Source organism: Euprymna scolopes, chromosome 1 (assembly GCF_053919585.1).
Source record: "Euprymna scolopes isolate OS-2025 chromosome 1, ASM5391958v1, whole genome shotgun sequence".
Taxonomy (NCBI): domain Eukaryota; kingdom Metazoa; phylum Mollusca; class Cephalopoda; order Sepiida; family Sepiolidae; genus Euprymna; species Euprymna scolopes.
In genome coordinates, this window is record NC_136482.1 from 146,112,644 (window position 1) to 146,130,030 (window position 17,387).

Genomic DNA, 17,387 nt, shown 5'->3' on the forward strand with positions numbered 1-17,387 from the left:
GAAGAAACATAAAAGGAACGTCTATAATATGATTAATAAAGACTTGGAATAACATCTAAGCTATTTTGGCAAATGTTATTTGAGATAGGCTAGCCACATCTTGGACAAACACAGAAGTCTTATGTTCAAACGAAGCCAGCCTTACCCTAAGATTATTATAAAATTCATCAAGAACAAGACTCATAGAGCGTGTCAGATTGGAAACGTAAGATGTTTCATTCTCCAGGGCATCTTGAAAGGATTCAAAGTCAGTCATCCACTCAATGGCAAAATCACTGTTCACAATATCAACCTGTAGAGAAAGAAACAAATCACAAAAAATTAAAAATCAAGATAAAAAAAAGACGAGTAATAGAAATTATTTTCCAAAATCTCTCTTGATCTGAAATACTCGTTCAATTTGCCTCTAGTTAATAGTTTTCAGTTGTGAGACTAACCCTTATCCCTGAGTGGCTTCCGGGCCTTGATAAGTGGTGATCACTGTGTAAAAAAAAAAAAAAAAAAAAAAAAAAAAAGAGAGACTTCATCTGAATCTACCTAGTTGTTTTTCAGTGCATCCAGAGAATCACGTCTCTAATGATTAACTACACTGATGCTGCAATCTAAGATACGCAGAAACTTTTGCTGATTCAGAGACATGTCTTGTGGTATCTGGATTCAGAGTTGATCGACAAAACATTTTCACCAACTCTATCTTGTAGATTAAGAAAACATCAACGCAGTCAACTGCAGACCTGGCTAGCCAGTGCAAAGTTGGATTTAGAACTCATGTTCGGTAAGCATAACTAGAATGATTGGATACAGATAGTAAGAGATGGTGTCATCAATTATCAAGCTTGTAGAAAGTAATATGAGAGGTCGCCAACATCAATCCAAAAGGGTTTGTAGATATGGAAAATGTTTAAAAAACACACATTAAAAAAGGCCAGAATTCCTGCTTTTCAACATGATTTAAATGATATGGTTATTTTGATTACGTTTGCAAAATGTAAAGATTTGTTTCAAATAAATTTATAATTTTTGGAGTTTTAATCTTTTATTAAAGTTCTGAATTTTTTTTAGATGTTAGTCTATATTCTATGGTTCCTATTTACAATGCCTCCCCACGGGACAGAGTTAGACACCAGGGTCGTTTTTTAACATGGAGAAAAGGATGGTTTGGTTTGGTTTGGTTTGGTTTGGTTGTTTTACGGCATATCAACCCTTTTCAGGTTATTTAATGCCGAATCCAAAGATTTTGAAGAAAAGTTTTTTAATAGTATATATTTGTTGTTTTCAAGTCGGTTTCTATTTAACACATACTTAGGACCCTAACAGGTACTACCACTCTGGGTCAGAGTGGACCTGGGAGCAATGGCAATTAAAGGGTGGCTCCACACTCGCCAAAGCCCGCAAGCTGGGGCTTTACCACTGGATATAGTTTAAGGTCATATCCAGGACCTGGAGAAAAGGAACAAAAATTAATTGTCTCACTCGTGAAGGATTTCTCCTCCACTGACACAGAACAAGAAATTGAAGTGCAGCAACTGAAGACAGATACTACACTTTGATCTTGGTGCGAAGGCCAAATGGTTATTGTGTGGTGTTGTATTTCTGATATTTTTTATTAAATATAAACTAAAAATAAAAATGTATCTATATATAAATGATAATAAACTTTAAAGAATAAAAAAAAATAGAATAATTAACCTTTTTTCCGATTGGTCTAAAACTTTTGGTTATTTGAAGCCGCCATAAAAAAAGAAATAAAAGAACTGCCATCTGCTGGCATAGCTAGAAAGCAATCGTTCGTTTTGGAAATTAGAAGAGCATTGTCCCATGCAGCTATACTCCAGTAAGTTGGCTCGTTATATCGTACGTCTTTTTTTATTTAATTTTTCAAGTCGGATCCAATTTTTGCGGTGCATTAGTTTATTAACGATAAAGCTACAGAACAGTAAAGAATGGATTTCTACATAACACCATTGTTCCAGCGTGGTTCATGTTCTGCATAAGTGCCGAAGCATGTTAAGGTTCTTTTCCTGATCCTGGTGAACTTGACGAAAGAATCTGATCAACTTTAATCATCCTTTAGTATAAGGGAGTACCTGAACAGATAAAAACCAAGTGTATTAAGTTTTGTAGGCCTATCTAACCTCTTGAAAGTATTCACAAAACCTACAATTGTTTCCTAGTTGTTAAAAAATTGGTTGTCAAAGGGGAGGCAACTCTAATAAAGATCGACAGACGATTATCTCCCTTCCATCACCGGAATTTTAAGGGTGTACAATGTTTTTTTTTTTCTCTACAATTACAGGCTCTCAGCTTGGTCTGCTTAATAATTTTTCTTTTGTTAGCATATATGCTGTCTCCTTGAGCTGCTTGACTCTCCATCTTGCATCAGTTAATCCCGACTTTTCAACCTCTTCCCCTGTCACAGCTTTACAGTGTTCTTCTAGCCTTTAGTTTTCTTGTTTTCTTTGTTCAAGCTGGATACAACTATTAAGAAATACAGGATGATACTTCCACTCTTAAAAAAAAAAAAAAAAATCATCGGTGAAATTGTTAATAAAATTCACTATCTTTTCTTAAATCCAACCATATTTAATACAAATAAACCTCAGTCTGTGACTAACTTGCATACCAATTTTCTATCATGAATGTCCAACAGTCTTTGATTTATCTAATTCAATGATATTCAAGGGCACTTTGATGAGTGTCTCATCAGTAGTAGGTGTGATCCTCAATCAGCTTCAGATTTACCAGATCTTATTCCCTCACAATTTTATCTGTGGGAGTTATCTTAAAGATAATGCCATTCAAAACAATCACAAAGTATTTTTGAACTGAAGAGGGTCGTCGTATCTAAAATCAAGGCAATGTTATTGACAATCTTGCGTGTTGGATTGAGTGTTCATTTTTTTTTTTTTTTTTTTTTTTAGAAAGGAGTCACAACTTATCAAGGTCCAGACATCACTCAAGGATACCGGTTAATAAGTGTACAGTGGTCAATGGGATAGTGACGTAGTACTTATCAGTAGAGGAAATTTGGTAAACTGGATTACTTAAGGGAAACGGCTCATCAAGAACTTGTTTATGTTGAACTTGAAGACGACCATATTATAGTCAGCTGGAAAGCAGGCAAACGGAAGAAAAAAAGCTTTGTTCATGGAATTTAGGTTTAGATTTAGACACAGATAAAGAGTGAGGGAAATTATTGATAGTGTTTTCAGCTAGACAAGTGTTTCTTATGAAAGTTTGGGGGGGGGGCATAGATTGGAGCTCAAGTGAGCACTTGTCATGCAAGTAATGATAAAGCAGAGACAGGCTTGCAACGTCTCTTCTGTAAGAAAGAGATTGCAGGGAAAAGAAAAAGGTACTTTGATGATCCTCCACTAGGCTACAAAGTCTATTTTGAACTCTGTCAAGGCAGGTTAAGGTCTTTCTAGCAGCTCCTGCCCAGCTGTGGCAACAGTATTCCATCCTTGGACATACCTGGCTCTTATATAGGTAGAGAATTGCATCAGCAGTGAGATATCTACTGGATCGATTTCGCAAATAACAAATAGGATCCTGAACAGAAGTGTGCGTTCTATCCCAACCATTATCAATGGACCAGAGGTCATCTCGTCAGCATCAGACAAGGCCAAACTATTTGCCAAGAACTTTGCAGCTAATTCTACCCCATGCGACGAAGGCCATCAACTCCCCATATTTCCTCCTATAACACAGAACATGCTAGGTAACATACAAATATCCGTGCATGAGATCGCCAAGCTAATCAAGAACCTTGATTCCAGTAAAGCAACTGGCCCTGACGGCATCCCAATTATAGTGTTAAAAAAGCTTCAACCAGAACTTGCTCCCATACGAAACTGTTTAAGTGTTGCCTTAAGGAGAAGTGCTTTCCGACTCCCTGGAAAACCTCATCAGTATGCCCTGTATTTAAGAATTCAGGTGATAAGTAATCTCCCTCTCAGTACAGACCAATAAGTCTCCTGTGTGTTATGAGTAAGTTGCTGGAATCCAGATTAAATAGAGAAATAGTCAACCACCTCAGCAGAAACAATCTTCTTAGTGACACACAATATGGTTTCCGTTCTGCAAGATCTACCGCAGATGTGCTAACGGTTATATCTCACAGGAGTAGTGAATCTCTTGACAAAGGTTTCTTTTCTAGGGCAATTGCTCTTGACATATCAAAGGCCTTCGACAAGGTATGGCATAAGGGCCTACTTCACAAGATTTCCAGCTACAGTATAACTGGAAATGTTTTCTCAATCATTAAATCATTTCTCTTCGATAGGCTCATAAGAGTAGTGGTCGATGGACAAAAATCAGAGGCCTACAGTATTAATGCTGGAGTCCCCCTGGGATCCATCCTGGGCCCAACTCTCTTCCTGATCTACATCAATGATCTCCCTAAACACATACTTAAATTATTCGTTGACATCTATGCTGATGACACGACCATCTACGGCAACACATCAAAGGCTGTAAATGACAAAGTTCTCTCTGATTCTCTCTCCTCTGATCTCGAGCGCATGGTTCAGTGGGGGAAGACGTGGCTGGTTACCTTTAATGCATCTAAAACCAAACTCCTATCCTTACATCATCAATGCTCTGATCTCCATCTGGCATCAATTGTAATGGATGGCTTTTGTCTAGGAGAAGCCCCGTGTTTTGACAAGCTTCTGGGTTTGTCCTTTACTCCTGATCTGAAATGGAACACGTACATCAAGTCTGTTGCCAAGGTCGCTGGAAAGATGGTGGGATCCTTCTACCGCTCCAGAAGATATCTCACTGCTGATGCAATTCTCTATCTATATAAAAGCCAAGTACATCCAAGGATGAAATACTGCTGCCATATCTGGGCAGGAGCTGCTAAAAACAGCCTATCCTGCCTTGACAGAGTACAAAATAGACTTCGTGGCTTAGTGGGGGATGCCCTTTTCTCTACCCTGCAACCTCTCTCCCACAGAAGAGACGTTGCGAGCCTATCCTTGTTTTATCGTTATTTCCATGGCAGGTGCTCTCTGAACTCCAATCTCTGGTCCCCCCCTCGCCAATCTTTCACGAAAAACACCTGTCTAGCTGAATCCACTGTGAAAAATTTCCCCCACTCTTTATCTGTGCCTAAATCAAAACGTGGATTCCATGAACAAAGCTTCTTTCTTAGAACTGCATGCCTGTGAAACTCTGTTCCGTCTGCCTGCTTCCCACCTGACTACAACTTGGATGTCTTCAAGTCCAACGTAAACAAATTCCTAATGAACCGCCCCGCCCTTTAAGTAAACACTTTATCAAATCTCCACACTAACGTACTGTACTTGCAATAACCCTTATCCCTGAGTGGCTTCCGGGCCTTCATAAGTGGTGACCACCGTGTAAAAAAAAAAAAAAAGGATCTCACCATTTTCCCAGCGACTTTGGCAACAGATTTGATGTACATGTTCCATTTCATATCTGGAGTAATGGTCAAGCCCAGGAGCCTCCATAAGACGAGAGCTATTCATTTCAATTAATGCCAGATGGGGATCAGAGCATTGATGATGTAAAGATAGAAGCTTGGTTTTAGATGCATTAAAGGTAGCCTGTCATTTCTTTCCCCATTATACCACATGTTCAAGATCAGAGGAGAGAGAATCAGAGAATCGTTTATGGTCTTTGATGACACTAATATCTATGGCAGTGTCATCAGCATAAATATCTACGAATGATCTAAGAATATGATTTGGAAGATCATTGATATAAATTAGGAAGAGAGTTGGACCCGGGATGGAACCCTGAGGGACTCACTTTGTTGCTTTTTTTGTTTGTTTTTTTTTAACCAAAAAGCAATCAGCACTTATCAAGGTTAGATACTACTCATTGATAAAGGCTAATGAGATGGAATAATTCTCAGAATCAAGTCCAGACATTTGTGAAGATGGTGCTAGATAGGAATCTGCAGACAAGTTGTAATATGCGAGAAAGCAGTCTCAGAGCAAGAAGTTCTTGCAAAGAAGCTTTTCGCAGAAATTTTGCCATTTAAATGATATTGATGATAATTTTGATTAAATTTTTGCATTTTTTCTTTGAGAGATGAGGGATATATGTTACATATGTCAACTGCATCACCATAAAGAACATAGAATTGATTTATCTGTAAATATGATCACCAACAAGACCAATCAGTGACAGAGAGTAATATTATATTTAATGGTCATGGAGAAAATCATATATTTAAAGTTTCATAATTGTAATATTTTGGGGGGAGATCATAAAAAAGGCATGTTATTTAAAAATAAGTTTGGTCAATATTTACGACATGCCCCAGCATATCATAAGCACCCCAACCTCCCCATGTTAAGAACGACTTTTGGAATAAACACACACCCCCAACCTCGAAAGCTGTTCTTAACATGGGGAGGTTGGGGAGGGGGGGTTATTCCGAAAGCTGTTCTTAACACGGGGAGGTTGGGGTGTTTCTAATACGCTGGGGCACATCGTGAAAATTTACCATAAATTTTATTCATTCTTTTTAAATTTTTACTTGTAAAAAAAATTGTCATCAACGAAATGATTCTAATACAAAAGCGAAAGGAAGAAATGTGTGCGAACAGTTAAGAAATTAATGAAATTTGATGATCAAACAATAGACGTTACTTACTTTATTCATGACAAGGATAAATGGCAATTTTGTTTTGTAGAGAATGCTACAAGCGTAGAGCATGTTTGACATGAAGGTCACAGGACTGACACTTCGAGAAATATCCATCACATATACGATGACTGTCGGGAATGTTGATGCCTGCAAAGCGAGATACAAAAATAGTTTTTATTTTTATTAAAAAAGTAAAAAATTTGAAAGAAAAAAAAATGAAACAAAACCAAATTTTTTTTTTCTATTGAATTACTACTCAAAGAAAAATCTACTTTGATCCTTGTTGTGCTATGAATCATATTATGCAGATTCAATTTGTTAGCTGTTGAAATGAATCTTATACAAACAGAGAAAGTTGAACTTGTGTGTCATTTTGGAAGGATTAAATGAGATTTTGCTTTAATCCAATAATTATTGCTTCTTTTATTATTCCTTTTCATTTATCAAACGATGACATTCAATTTGCAAGCTACATTATTAGTTCTTAATCATTAGTATGCAAGACAGCAAATTTTCTAATTGCCAAAATACTTTGAACAGCCATAATTCAGTTTATATATGAGCTATGAAAAAGTTGGTATCACTATGCTTTGCAAAAATTTATGTGCTCATGGTAACTGTTTCTAGATATAATGAAAATAAACTTTTACTCTGTGATACCTACTCAAAATCAGTATGCCAAGCCCACAGTCCACACCATTTATATATATATAAATAAATAAAAGTGAAAGTGTCTGTCTGTCTGTGTACATTTCCCTACACAATAACTCCGTCAACTTTTAGTCTACAGGCTCAAAATTTGATATACAGGGTAGTGAGATTTGGGAAAATCTTTGTAATCGGTTTTCGGCCAGAAATTTGGCTTTAAGAGGTCAAAGTTCAATTAGCAATACACATGAAAAAATTGAAATAGCTTGAAATATTTCAATATTGGTATGCATAGGAAGAGCTTGATGAGCTAAGAAAGAATCTTTTTAAATTTTTAAAATCTGATTAAAATCAAGGAAGTTATGGCTATTTTTGTGCCTCACACGTTTGGATATTTTCCCCTCTTTAAGACCATATGCGTTTCGTCACATTTTTTACACTACTTTTTCAGTAAAAATGTCATATCTTTGTTAAAACACAAGACTAAAAAATGAAATTTACTGTATAAGTGTATTTTTGTACAAGGAATCAGAATATGCAACTGAAAATCTCCCAAAGTTTATGGTTTCCAAATAATCTGCAGTAAATGTGCATAAATATGCAGCAATTCCTTAAAAATGCCATGTATCCATAAACAGAAAAGAAGTTGGAGAACTCAAAGTTGAATTGTAATGTGCTTTATGTACAAAAAACTTAAATCTAAACATAAGACCATTTAAAAATGAATATTGCAATATTTCTTTGGTATTATTGTAGATTAACACCTTTTGTTTAACCTCACTCAACTCCTTCTGACCACCCCTCCAAAAAATTTTAGGAAATTATGTATAAAATGCCATGAAAAACTTTAATGAAAGATAAACAAATTATTTTAGAATTGAATGTAAAATAATTTCCTATTACAGATCATTCTAGCATTTTAGGGCAGTTAACTGTTTTTTTTTCTATGGGAAAATATGCATGCTTTTTTTTTTTTTTTAAGATGATTATGTGTAGTTTTAAGAGGGTTTCTATGCAATGAGAATATGTGGAGGGTTGCCATTCGGACTTTGAATTAATTATAGGGCTAAGGAAAATTATGTGTGAACATACTGAAAACTTGACAGAGACAAAGCTAACAAAAACAATATTAGAGGGGGGAGCAGTTAGTTTCACAAAAATTTAATGTAAAATAATTCACCATTTCCTGGCCATTCTAGCATTTTAGGACAGTTAACCAATTTATTTTTATGTATATTTTCTTTAAGGAAGGATCTATTTTTTGTTTGTTTGTTTTAGATGCTTGTATGTGGCTTACAGAGGTATTTTGTTGGAGGGGGAGGGGGGCTTGCCACTCGAACTTAGTGTTATTGTTAGGGTTAAAGAGTGTTTTAGGAGGAGACTTGCCACACATAATTTGGATTAGAGGTGAAGTTAAGAGAGCTTTTTTTCAAAGAGAGCGTTCATCACTCATATTTACTGTTAGCGGTTCATAATTATTGGCTTTATATTATATATTTAGTTTTAATTTAATAAGAAACTGCGTTGCGAAATTTCAAAGAAAATTCCATAAATTTGTTGATTTCTATTTTCGAGGTTGAAGGTGTTAATTCCATAGGCCGTTTATACTACGCTGGAGCAGGTTGTAAAAATATCTTTCGCTTAATAAGTAGAAAAAAAAATTAACGAAATAAAAAGCTTCCTAATTGTAGTTTGATGTGTTTTTTAACTGCTTTTAAAATTTCAAGAATATTGATATAGATTTTGAGGGTTTGTATTACTATACACATAGATTCGAAAAAGTTGTCAAAAAAACAAATATATAACAAATAAATGTTATCAAAAGCAAGTTACTTTTCTACCTAACTGGATAATTTTTTAGTGTTTTTATTTAATGTAACATGTTTATTCAGCTTGAAAACAGTGTTTACCGATGTTTTGGAAAATTTTAAATGGCGCCCGCCGCCCGACTCTCTTGAAACGGTAAGTTTGGGGAAAAGAGTTAAAATAAAAAAGTAGACAAAATACTGCTAGAAACTCGCTCAATATATGTTACCGTGACATAGGCTGACATATATTCGGTGAGTTTTTAACAGTATTTTGTATAGTTTTTTTTTTTTAAATTTTTAACTCCTTTTCTCAAACTTACCGTGTCAAAGAGAGTCGGGCCGGCCGCCATTTTTAATTTTCCAATACATTACATCGGTAAACACTGTACGTTTTTCGAGCTGAATAAACATGTTACATTAAATAAAAACACTAGAAAATTATCCAGTTAGGTAGAAAAGTAACTTATCTTGCCTTTGATAACATTTATTTGTTATATATTTGTTTTTTGACAACTTTTTCGAATCTATGTATAAACGAGATTTTGATACTTATTTTGATTTTGAAAAAAAAACATTTGTGGCTGTTCGCAGTAAAACATTGTTTTAATTCGCTGTTCAAAACTAATTTAAAGAATAAAAGTGCATGCAAGCTATATATCTACAAAAGTTTATTTTGTTTTTTTTAACCATGTTTTTAAATTTGACGAAAAAATGTGAGAAATTGCAACAGATTCATAATGCCGAATTGGTTGGGATTGTTGTTATTATACATTCTGAAAACCGAATAGTTCTAAACTAATGTTATTCTGATAACAAAATAGCTCTAATTAAACATAAGAACATTTATATTCATATTTCATTATGTTTTCATTTTGTTTCATTTTGTTTTTCTTAATTATTTTCATTATGTTTCATTTTGTTTTTCTTAATTCGTTCTTGAATAAAAATTAAAGAACGCGTGTTTGTTTATACACTGTGCTATGGCTGATTCTACAGGCTGTAGCTGCTGCTGCTGCTGCTTCTAGTAATATTAACTTCATTTGACCAAATTCGATAAATAGAAACAATTTTTTTTTTCGGGTAGGTCCTTTTAAATTATCAATTACCGCGGTCCTACTCAACATAAAATAATACTTTTAATTGATAAAGATAGTAAAAAGATTGATTTACTTACTAGTGGGTGTCCGAAGAATTTTTTTTTCAAAATGTTCGATACTCGGCATATTAAAGTCTTATTTTTAACACGACAAAAAAAGAAATGGTCAAAAATATTTCGGACACTTGACAGTATTAAGATTAACACCTCTTCTTATTGATTCCCAAATTTCATGACGAAATTCTTCATACAATCACGGTACAGACCTTTAGAAAACAGGGGGGGGTCATTACAAAACCTTACCGAAAACGCCATTTTATGACGTTCACATTTTTATCACTTTATTTGCTCAAAACTCTTAAAATATATAATGTACATTCATATTTATTAATTCATTTGAAAGTATATTCATTTCCGAACAAAACAGTAGTAATTTGAAGACTTGAAGTGCTTTGGTTTAAAAAATATGGCTATTTTAGTAGAACTACCTTGAAATCTGTGATTATCCAAAGCGTTTTTTCATCCGTGTGTATTACTAGTTCAATGATTTGACCTTTGAGAACTCTACCAAACTCCTCTGACAATTTTGGGTCTAAACACTTGAAATTTTAAATATAGGTTCCTTGGACATAGATCTAACTTAATTACTTGATTTGAGCCCAAAACAATAAATGTTAAGGGGTCATACTAGGGGTCAAAGTTTTAAAAAAATTTGACGTCTGCAGTCTCTACCAAATTACTAAAGACAATTTCTGGTCTAAACATTTGAAATTTTTCCTAAAGGGTATTCAGTGATAGAGCAAGCTTTTTAATCGGTTTGGGTCGAAAATTTTAGCTACAAATATATAAATCTATGTATGTATGTTTACATCTCTTCCTAAAACAGAGGCGATGGATTTTCACAAGATCAGTATTGTTTTGAAGCCAAACCATTTCGCTATCAGATAAGTACTTAAAGTATTTAAACACTTATGTATTAATTATGATACTGACTCCAGTGATTCCTTACAGTAAAATCGTCCTTGCTTGCTTCTTGTCTATATATATATATATATATATATAAGAAGCAAGCAAGCAAGGGCGCCCAGATGGTTCACCAAGTTTTATAATTATTAAGATTACTTACCAATGCTTCAGTGATGATCGTACCAGAAGCTGACCATGTAAACACTTCAATTTGTCCAGGAGTATCAAATAAGACATATCTGCATTAGAAAACAACAGTATTTTATGAGAATAATGATTGAAAAAGAAATATATTAAGTGAAAAATAAGCATTTCAAAGATTTGAAAAACTATTACATCATTTTCTTAGAATTATGAAAAGCATTAAACTAATTACATCCAAACATTTACGTTGTGAGTGAAACAGTCACAAGTGGCAACTAAAAATAATGAAACACTCATCTTTTGGCGATTGTGTCTTTTTTTCGCAGACAATCTTCCAAAGATCATTACCGAGTGAAAAATGTCTTTTCAACCTTTTTAAATAAAACAAGCAATGTCAAATTATTTAAACAATAAAAGTTTAATAGAACAATATATTCAATTTTTTTTTTTTAACGAAGGCTGTTTAAAAAAAATATTTGAAGAAACTGAATGTTTATACTTTCAAGTCTCAACATAAAATTTAGTTAAAATAAAATTTATTTAGAATTACACTTATTAAAAACAATACAAAAATTTTTTATCATGTATGTACTTGTCATATTCCAAAAATTATTTTATGATGTATGTACTTGTCATATTCCAAAAATTATTTTATGATGTATGTACTTGTCATATTCCAAAAATTAAGTGCGTTTGGCTAGTAACTCTTCTATTTGGCCAGTAAACGAAAATAATGCTTATCTTTTGGTGATTGTGTCTTTTTTCACAGACAATCTTCCAAAGATCATTGCCGAATGAAAAATTTCTTTTCAACCTTTTTTTTTTCAATAAAACAAGCAATGTCAAATTATTTAAACAATAAAAGTATAATAGAACAAGATATTCATTTTTTTTTAACGATGGTTGTTTTAAAAAGCATCTGAAGAAATTGGAATGTTTATACCTTCAAGAATCAACATAAAATTTGGTGCATATTTGGAATTACACTTATTTAAAAAAAAAAAATACAAAAAAATCTTTATGATATACATACTTGTGACAGAACAAAGATTTCATATTCCAAAAATCACTTATGTTTGGCTAGTACCTTTTCTATTTGGCTAATAAACGTTTACTATTGTTATGGGGTTAAATGGTAATAAACGAAGGAACACAGGATTTGTAGGAATGAAACATGTATTCACATAAATTACAGGCAAAGTCGAGTTGAGAAAACCATTGCTCAATAGTAGGACGTTTGCACACGTCCAGCTTAGTCACGTGCCAATCTCAGACTGCCAGGCACCGGTACTTGATACTGGAAGTGATGTCACCAACGGAAGTGACGTCATGAGATAGTCCATTAATCCCTGGAGGGGCATCTCCAACAACTACGTACATCAAAAAGTTACCAGCAAAATTTAGTTGTCAAAGATCAACTAAATATAGATTTGTTTGTAGAGTTGTGGAGTACATTTCCATGGTGGTGAGGTTCTCAAACAGCTAAACTTATTCTTAGAGAGTGATGAGGGCAAAAACAGAGGAGATGAGTAAGGACTTATTTTTACAATCAATCAAGGTTAAAAACAAAACTCATCCTTCAAAATTACAAATACATTTTCCTCAATCTTTAGCATAAAGTTTTTACAGATATAATATAAAAAGATCTTGAAATACTGATAATAATATATTATACATCATCACTAAGTTTAATATGTGTTTTAGTTTTATTGCTAGCTAGGGGTAAAAATGGCTGAAAAAAAAAAACCCCACAAAACTATGCTTTTTAAAAAAGGTTTATCATAATTGTTTTTTTAGTTTATGTTTAAATTTTGATTGTGTTTGAAAGATAAAAGATCAAAATTAATCTCTAGAAAGAAAAAAGTGTATATTTACATGATAAAAAAAATTTTAAGTGACAAATGTTGAAAAACAAACAATGAAAATTCATTTGAATTTACAGCCCAAATAAATTAACTTTAAAAATCTCTGGAAAAACAATTATCAGTTTTCTGAAACTGTTTCAACAATAATTAAATTAAAATATAAATATAAATTTATTTGTAGAGTACATTTCCATGGTGGTGAGGTTCTCAAACAGCTAAACTTATTCTTAGAAAGTGATGAGGGCAAACAAAAAGGGGAGATGGGTAAGGATTTATTTTTACAATCAATTAAGGTTAAAAACAAAACTCATCCTCGAAAATTATAAGTTATTACAAATACATTTTCCTCAAGCTTTAGCATAAAGTTTTTGCAGGATAACAAATTAAAAAAAAAGAGTGCACATACTTTTAGAATTGCATAATTATCAAAAAAAAAAAAAAAAGAAAGAAAAGAAAAAAGCGATTTATGGTATAACGAAACGTCTCACTCAAATGTGAATATAAATCTTAATGATTTTTACAAAAGTATGGATCACAGAAATTGTAATAATTCTGTTTAATTTAACATTTATTGTATGCAAAAAGAAAATGTTTATTGATTTGAATATTTTTTAATGTACACAAGTAGGAATATACATTCTCTAAAAACGTTTCACGAGTCACAGTTTAGTTGGTTCCGTTTATTTGTTTCAGTTATCTTTTGGTTTTGTACAGCAACAAAATTTCAGTGATTAAACTAGGAAATAAGACTATCATTATATATTAAAGAATATTAAATATGAAGTCAAAATTTTTTTTACTAAATTATGCAAATATTTTATTGATAAATAAATACAAAAGTTTGGCCCATTTCTCACACTAATAATGAAATCAAATTGTTCTATTTCAAGTTAATTCAACTTTACACAATAGCCACCACATATCGTTTTCTTATATACTGCTTATATATATGCAATCTAATCTGTAAGGTTAACTAATCTGTATATTGCTTTAAAAAAGAACAGTTTATTAATTAACTATTTTTTGTTAGTTTTTTTAATTCAATAATTGTTTTGGTTTTATAATCTGCATAGGAACACGGTTTTATTTTTGGACAAATATTGAACAATTTTACTCAAATGTTTATTTCCAACATTTTTAGAGAAAAAAAATTACCTAACTTTTTAACAAGTTACGTTCTATTTCTAAATTTTTAACCCCTCCTCTGCATACACTATCGCCCAGGCAAATTAGTTTCTTCTTTCTTTTTCTTTCTTTACAATCATATTTTAAAGATGAATAAATTTGCATTAAAATGTCTCACATACTTATCTATACGAATAAATGCAAAAGTTTTGTTTCACATTTACAATAAAGTTATAAATTAAATGTTTATTATTTATTTTTATTTCAAGTAGCACACTTTGCAAAATAGTAGAAAATCGATAAAGCCGATTTTATATATATATATATATATATATATATATATATATACAGTATATCACAAAAGTGACTACACCCCTCACATTTTTGCAGATATTTAAGTATGTCACTTCAAGAGACAACACTGATAAAATAAAATTTTGACGCAATGAAAAGTAGTCCGTGTACAGAGTTATTTTGAAGGGAAAATAAATTAACTTTGTTCTATATGTACACACAGACTACTTTTCATTGTCAAAGTGTCATTTTGTCAGTAGTGTCCCATGAAGATATATACTTAAATATCTGCAGAAATGTGAAGGTGTACTCACTTTTGCAATACATTGTGTGTGTGTGTGTGTGTGTGTGTGTGTGTGTGTGTGTGTGTGTGTGTGTGTGTGTATATATATATATATATATAATCTGAAAGTATCCTTGTGTCAAATGGAAATGTAATTTTAAGAAAATGGTGCTCACTCCCTCCTGGAAAAAAAAGAAATTAAAATGAAAGCTTTACTTAATATTATGCCATTTGGATTAAAAGAACATTTGGAGTATTAAAATTAACGCAAATCGACTCAGTGCTGAATTTAGCTGACATTATTTTTGTCAACCAATCAAGCCTTAAGATTTGTGGCTGACAAAACCTCCAGTTCATTCCACAGAAACATGTTCATCAAACTCACATCTGATCTTGTGTCTGACCTTCTGGAGAAGAGGTAAATAAACACCCTCAACAAGACTTAGCGTACAGACACAGAAAAAAATTATTTTTTTAAATGTTATAAAAATTTGTACAACAGCAGTTTTTTTGACAGCAGAAGTTGTAATAAATTTTAATGGTTTCTTTTAATACTTACTTGCATTCAGATGACCTTTTTTCAATAAATTTCATCACCTGTTTAAAAGTATAAAACAAAACAAAATTAAAATTTGAAAAAAAAATTTGTTTGAAAAAAAATATGCAATATGTTTGTTTGTGTGTGTGTGTGTGTGGTGGTGAAAATAATGACTATACACATGGTGGTGTTGATTGATTCACACAGAAAAAAGAAATCTAAGAATTTCTTTTTACAAGAGTTAAAAGATTCAAACATGAAAGGGAGAGGGTGGAAAGATGGTTCGGTAGCCAACCTTGGCAGGGTTATCAGGGTAAAGAGAAGAGCTTCCATGTCAATCACTTGGGATTTTGAAGATACTACAAACGTTTGAAGTTCAAACTGCATCCACTGAGTGTAATCAACAGATGCAAAGCAAGTTACTTCCTACTCCAGGATATTTTTGATATATATTTATAAAAACGTCTTTAAACAAGGTATTTTAGTTGCATACTCCAGAAAGCTTTGTCACATGCTAGAGAACAAAATTCTGTCACTTATCACAGTCCTAAGCCAGTCTTTCAGCTGCCAAGAGTGACATAGCCGTATCAACCTTTATCTGGCTTACCTTTTTGGTGGTAATATTCTTCCTCAATGGAGTTTTCTTTATATGTTGTGTGTGTGTGTGTGTGTGTGTGTGTGTGTGTGTGTGTTGTCTTTTTATTTTTTACATAACTTGTGTTTGGTTGCTGGGGAAACACGTCCAAACTATATTATCTTTTCTTGATAAGTAAAGCACCTTTTAAGTTTTTTCTTCCTTTATTAAGTCATGTTCATAAAACCGTTAACAATAGACAAAGGCTACTAAGCTAATTAGCAAATGCATAAAACTTAGGAATATTAGCCAATACAAAACTCCGAAAATGATACATCTCAGAATCGTGTGAATACACAATTCTGAGGCAGCAGATGCAGAACTGCAGAACACAATGCAAAAAGAGATTACCAGTACATCTCTTAGCAAACACCAGTGTGATTTTTTCAGTCCTCCTCACATAATGCATTTTTTCTTCTCTTCCTCTGATTTGACGTGTGCACCAGCTTGGTCATTTGCACCCGACCAATCATTTAGGGGCAACCCTGTATACCAAGAGACTCACCTACCAGCTCCCATTTCCCACTTCTCGGGAGCTGGCTCCCTTTCCCCTTCTCCCTCTCTATATTAAAAAATGGCTTCATGCCTAATTTGCTTTCCTGGGGAAACAAATAAACACAGACTAGTGGCAATGATACACCCTCATCAGACATAAAATGTAAGGGAGATAACCAAATGCCGAAATAAGCCAAAAGTTCTTAATACTTGAAAAATTATTTCCCTTTAACTGTTCCTCCATATTTATATCCAATTATAAAATCGATAAAAGAATGAAGGGAAACCAACAGTTTTAAAAAAAAGTAAAAGTTTCTGTGATTAAAAAAGGAAATGCCATTCTACATGATGTATTGTGGATGTGATTTTCTGTTTTATATTTCGTAGTTGATCCACTTTTCAATTTATTCACAAGTGCGTAGGTCTGTCAATTATATGATAAGTATATCAATTTAAAAAAAAAAAAATTCTTACCTGATCAAAACGAGTAGAAAACAGATTTAAAGATGTAATAATTCCACCATTCGGTCCCAATTGATATCTTAATTTGATTAAGGATATTTTCTAAGTTAAAAGATTCATTGTTTTTATTATTCCACAGGGTTTTATGTTGTGAGTGAAAATAGTTGCATTTGCACGTGAGCTTTTCCAAGTGTCAATTAGAAATATAATAAAACACTTCTTTTGGTGATGGTGTTTTTTTTGGGTTTTTTTTTCACTGACAATCTTCCAAAGCTCATCATTGAGTGAAAAGTGTCTTTTCAATCTTTATTTATTTTTAATAAAACGAGCAAAATCAAATTATTTAAACAATAAAAATTTCAAAGAATATATTTCTTTTTTTAATGAAGGCGGTTTTAAAAAAA

At 32.7% G+C, this 17,387-nt stretch overlaps 1 protein-coding gene across 1 annotated transcript in view; it reads right to left on the reverse strand.

Annotated features, from left to right (window-relative positions):
• LOC145276405 (GPN-loop GTPase 1-like) overlaps window positions 1–17,387 on the reverse strand; it is a 39,525-nt gene that overhangs the window by 15,276 nt on the left and 6,862 nt on the right. Inside the window, exons 4-8 of the mRNA XM_080127739.1 lie at window positions 16,996–17,062; window positions 15,414–15,451; window positions 11,304–11,382; window positions 6,632–6,772; window positions 146–292 (exon numbers count right to left, since the gene is read on the reverse strand). Of these exons, the coding sequence (XP_079983865.1) occupies window positions 146–292; window positions 6,632–6,772; window positions 11,304–11,382; window positions 15,414–15,451; window positions 16,996–17,062 (472 nt within the window). The remainder of the gene's footprint in view (window positions 1–145; window positions 293–6,631; window positions 6,773–11,303; window positions 11,383–15,413; window positions 15,452–16,995; window positions 17,063–17,387) is intronic.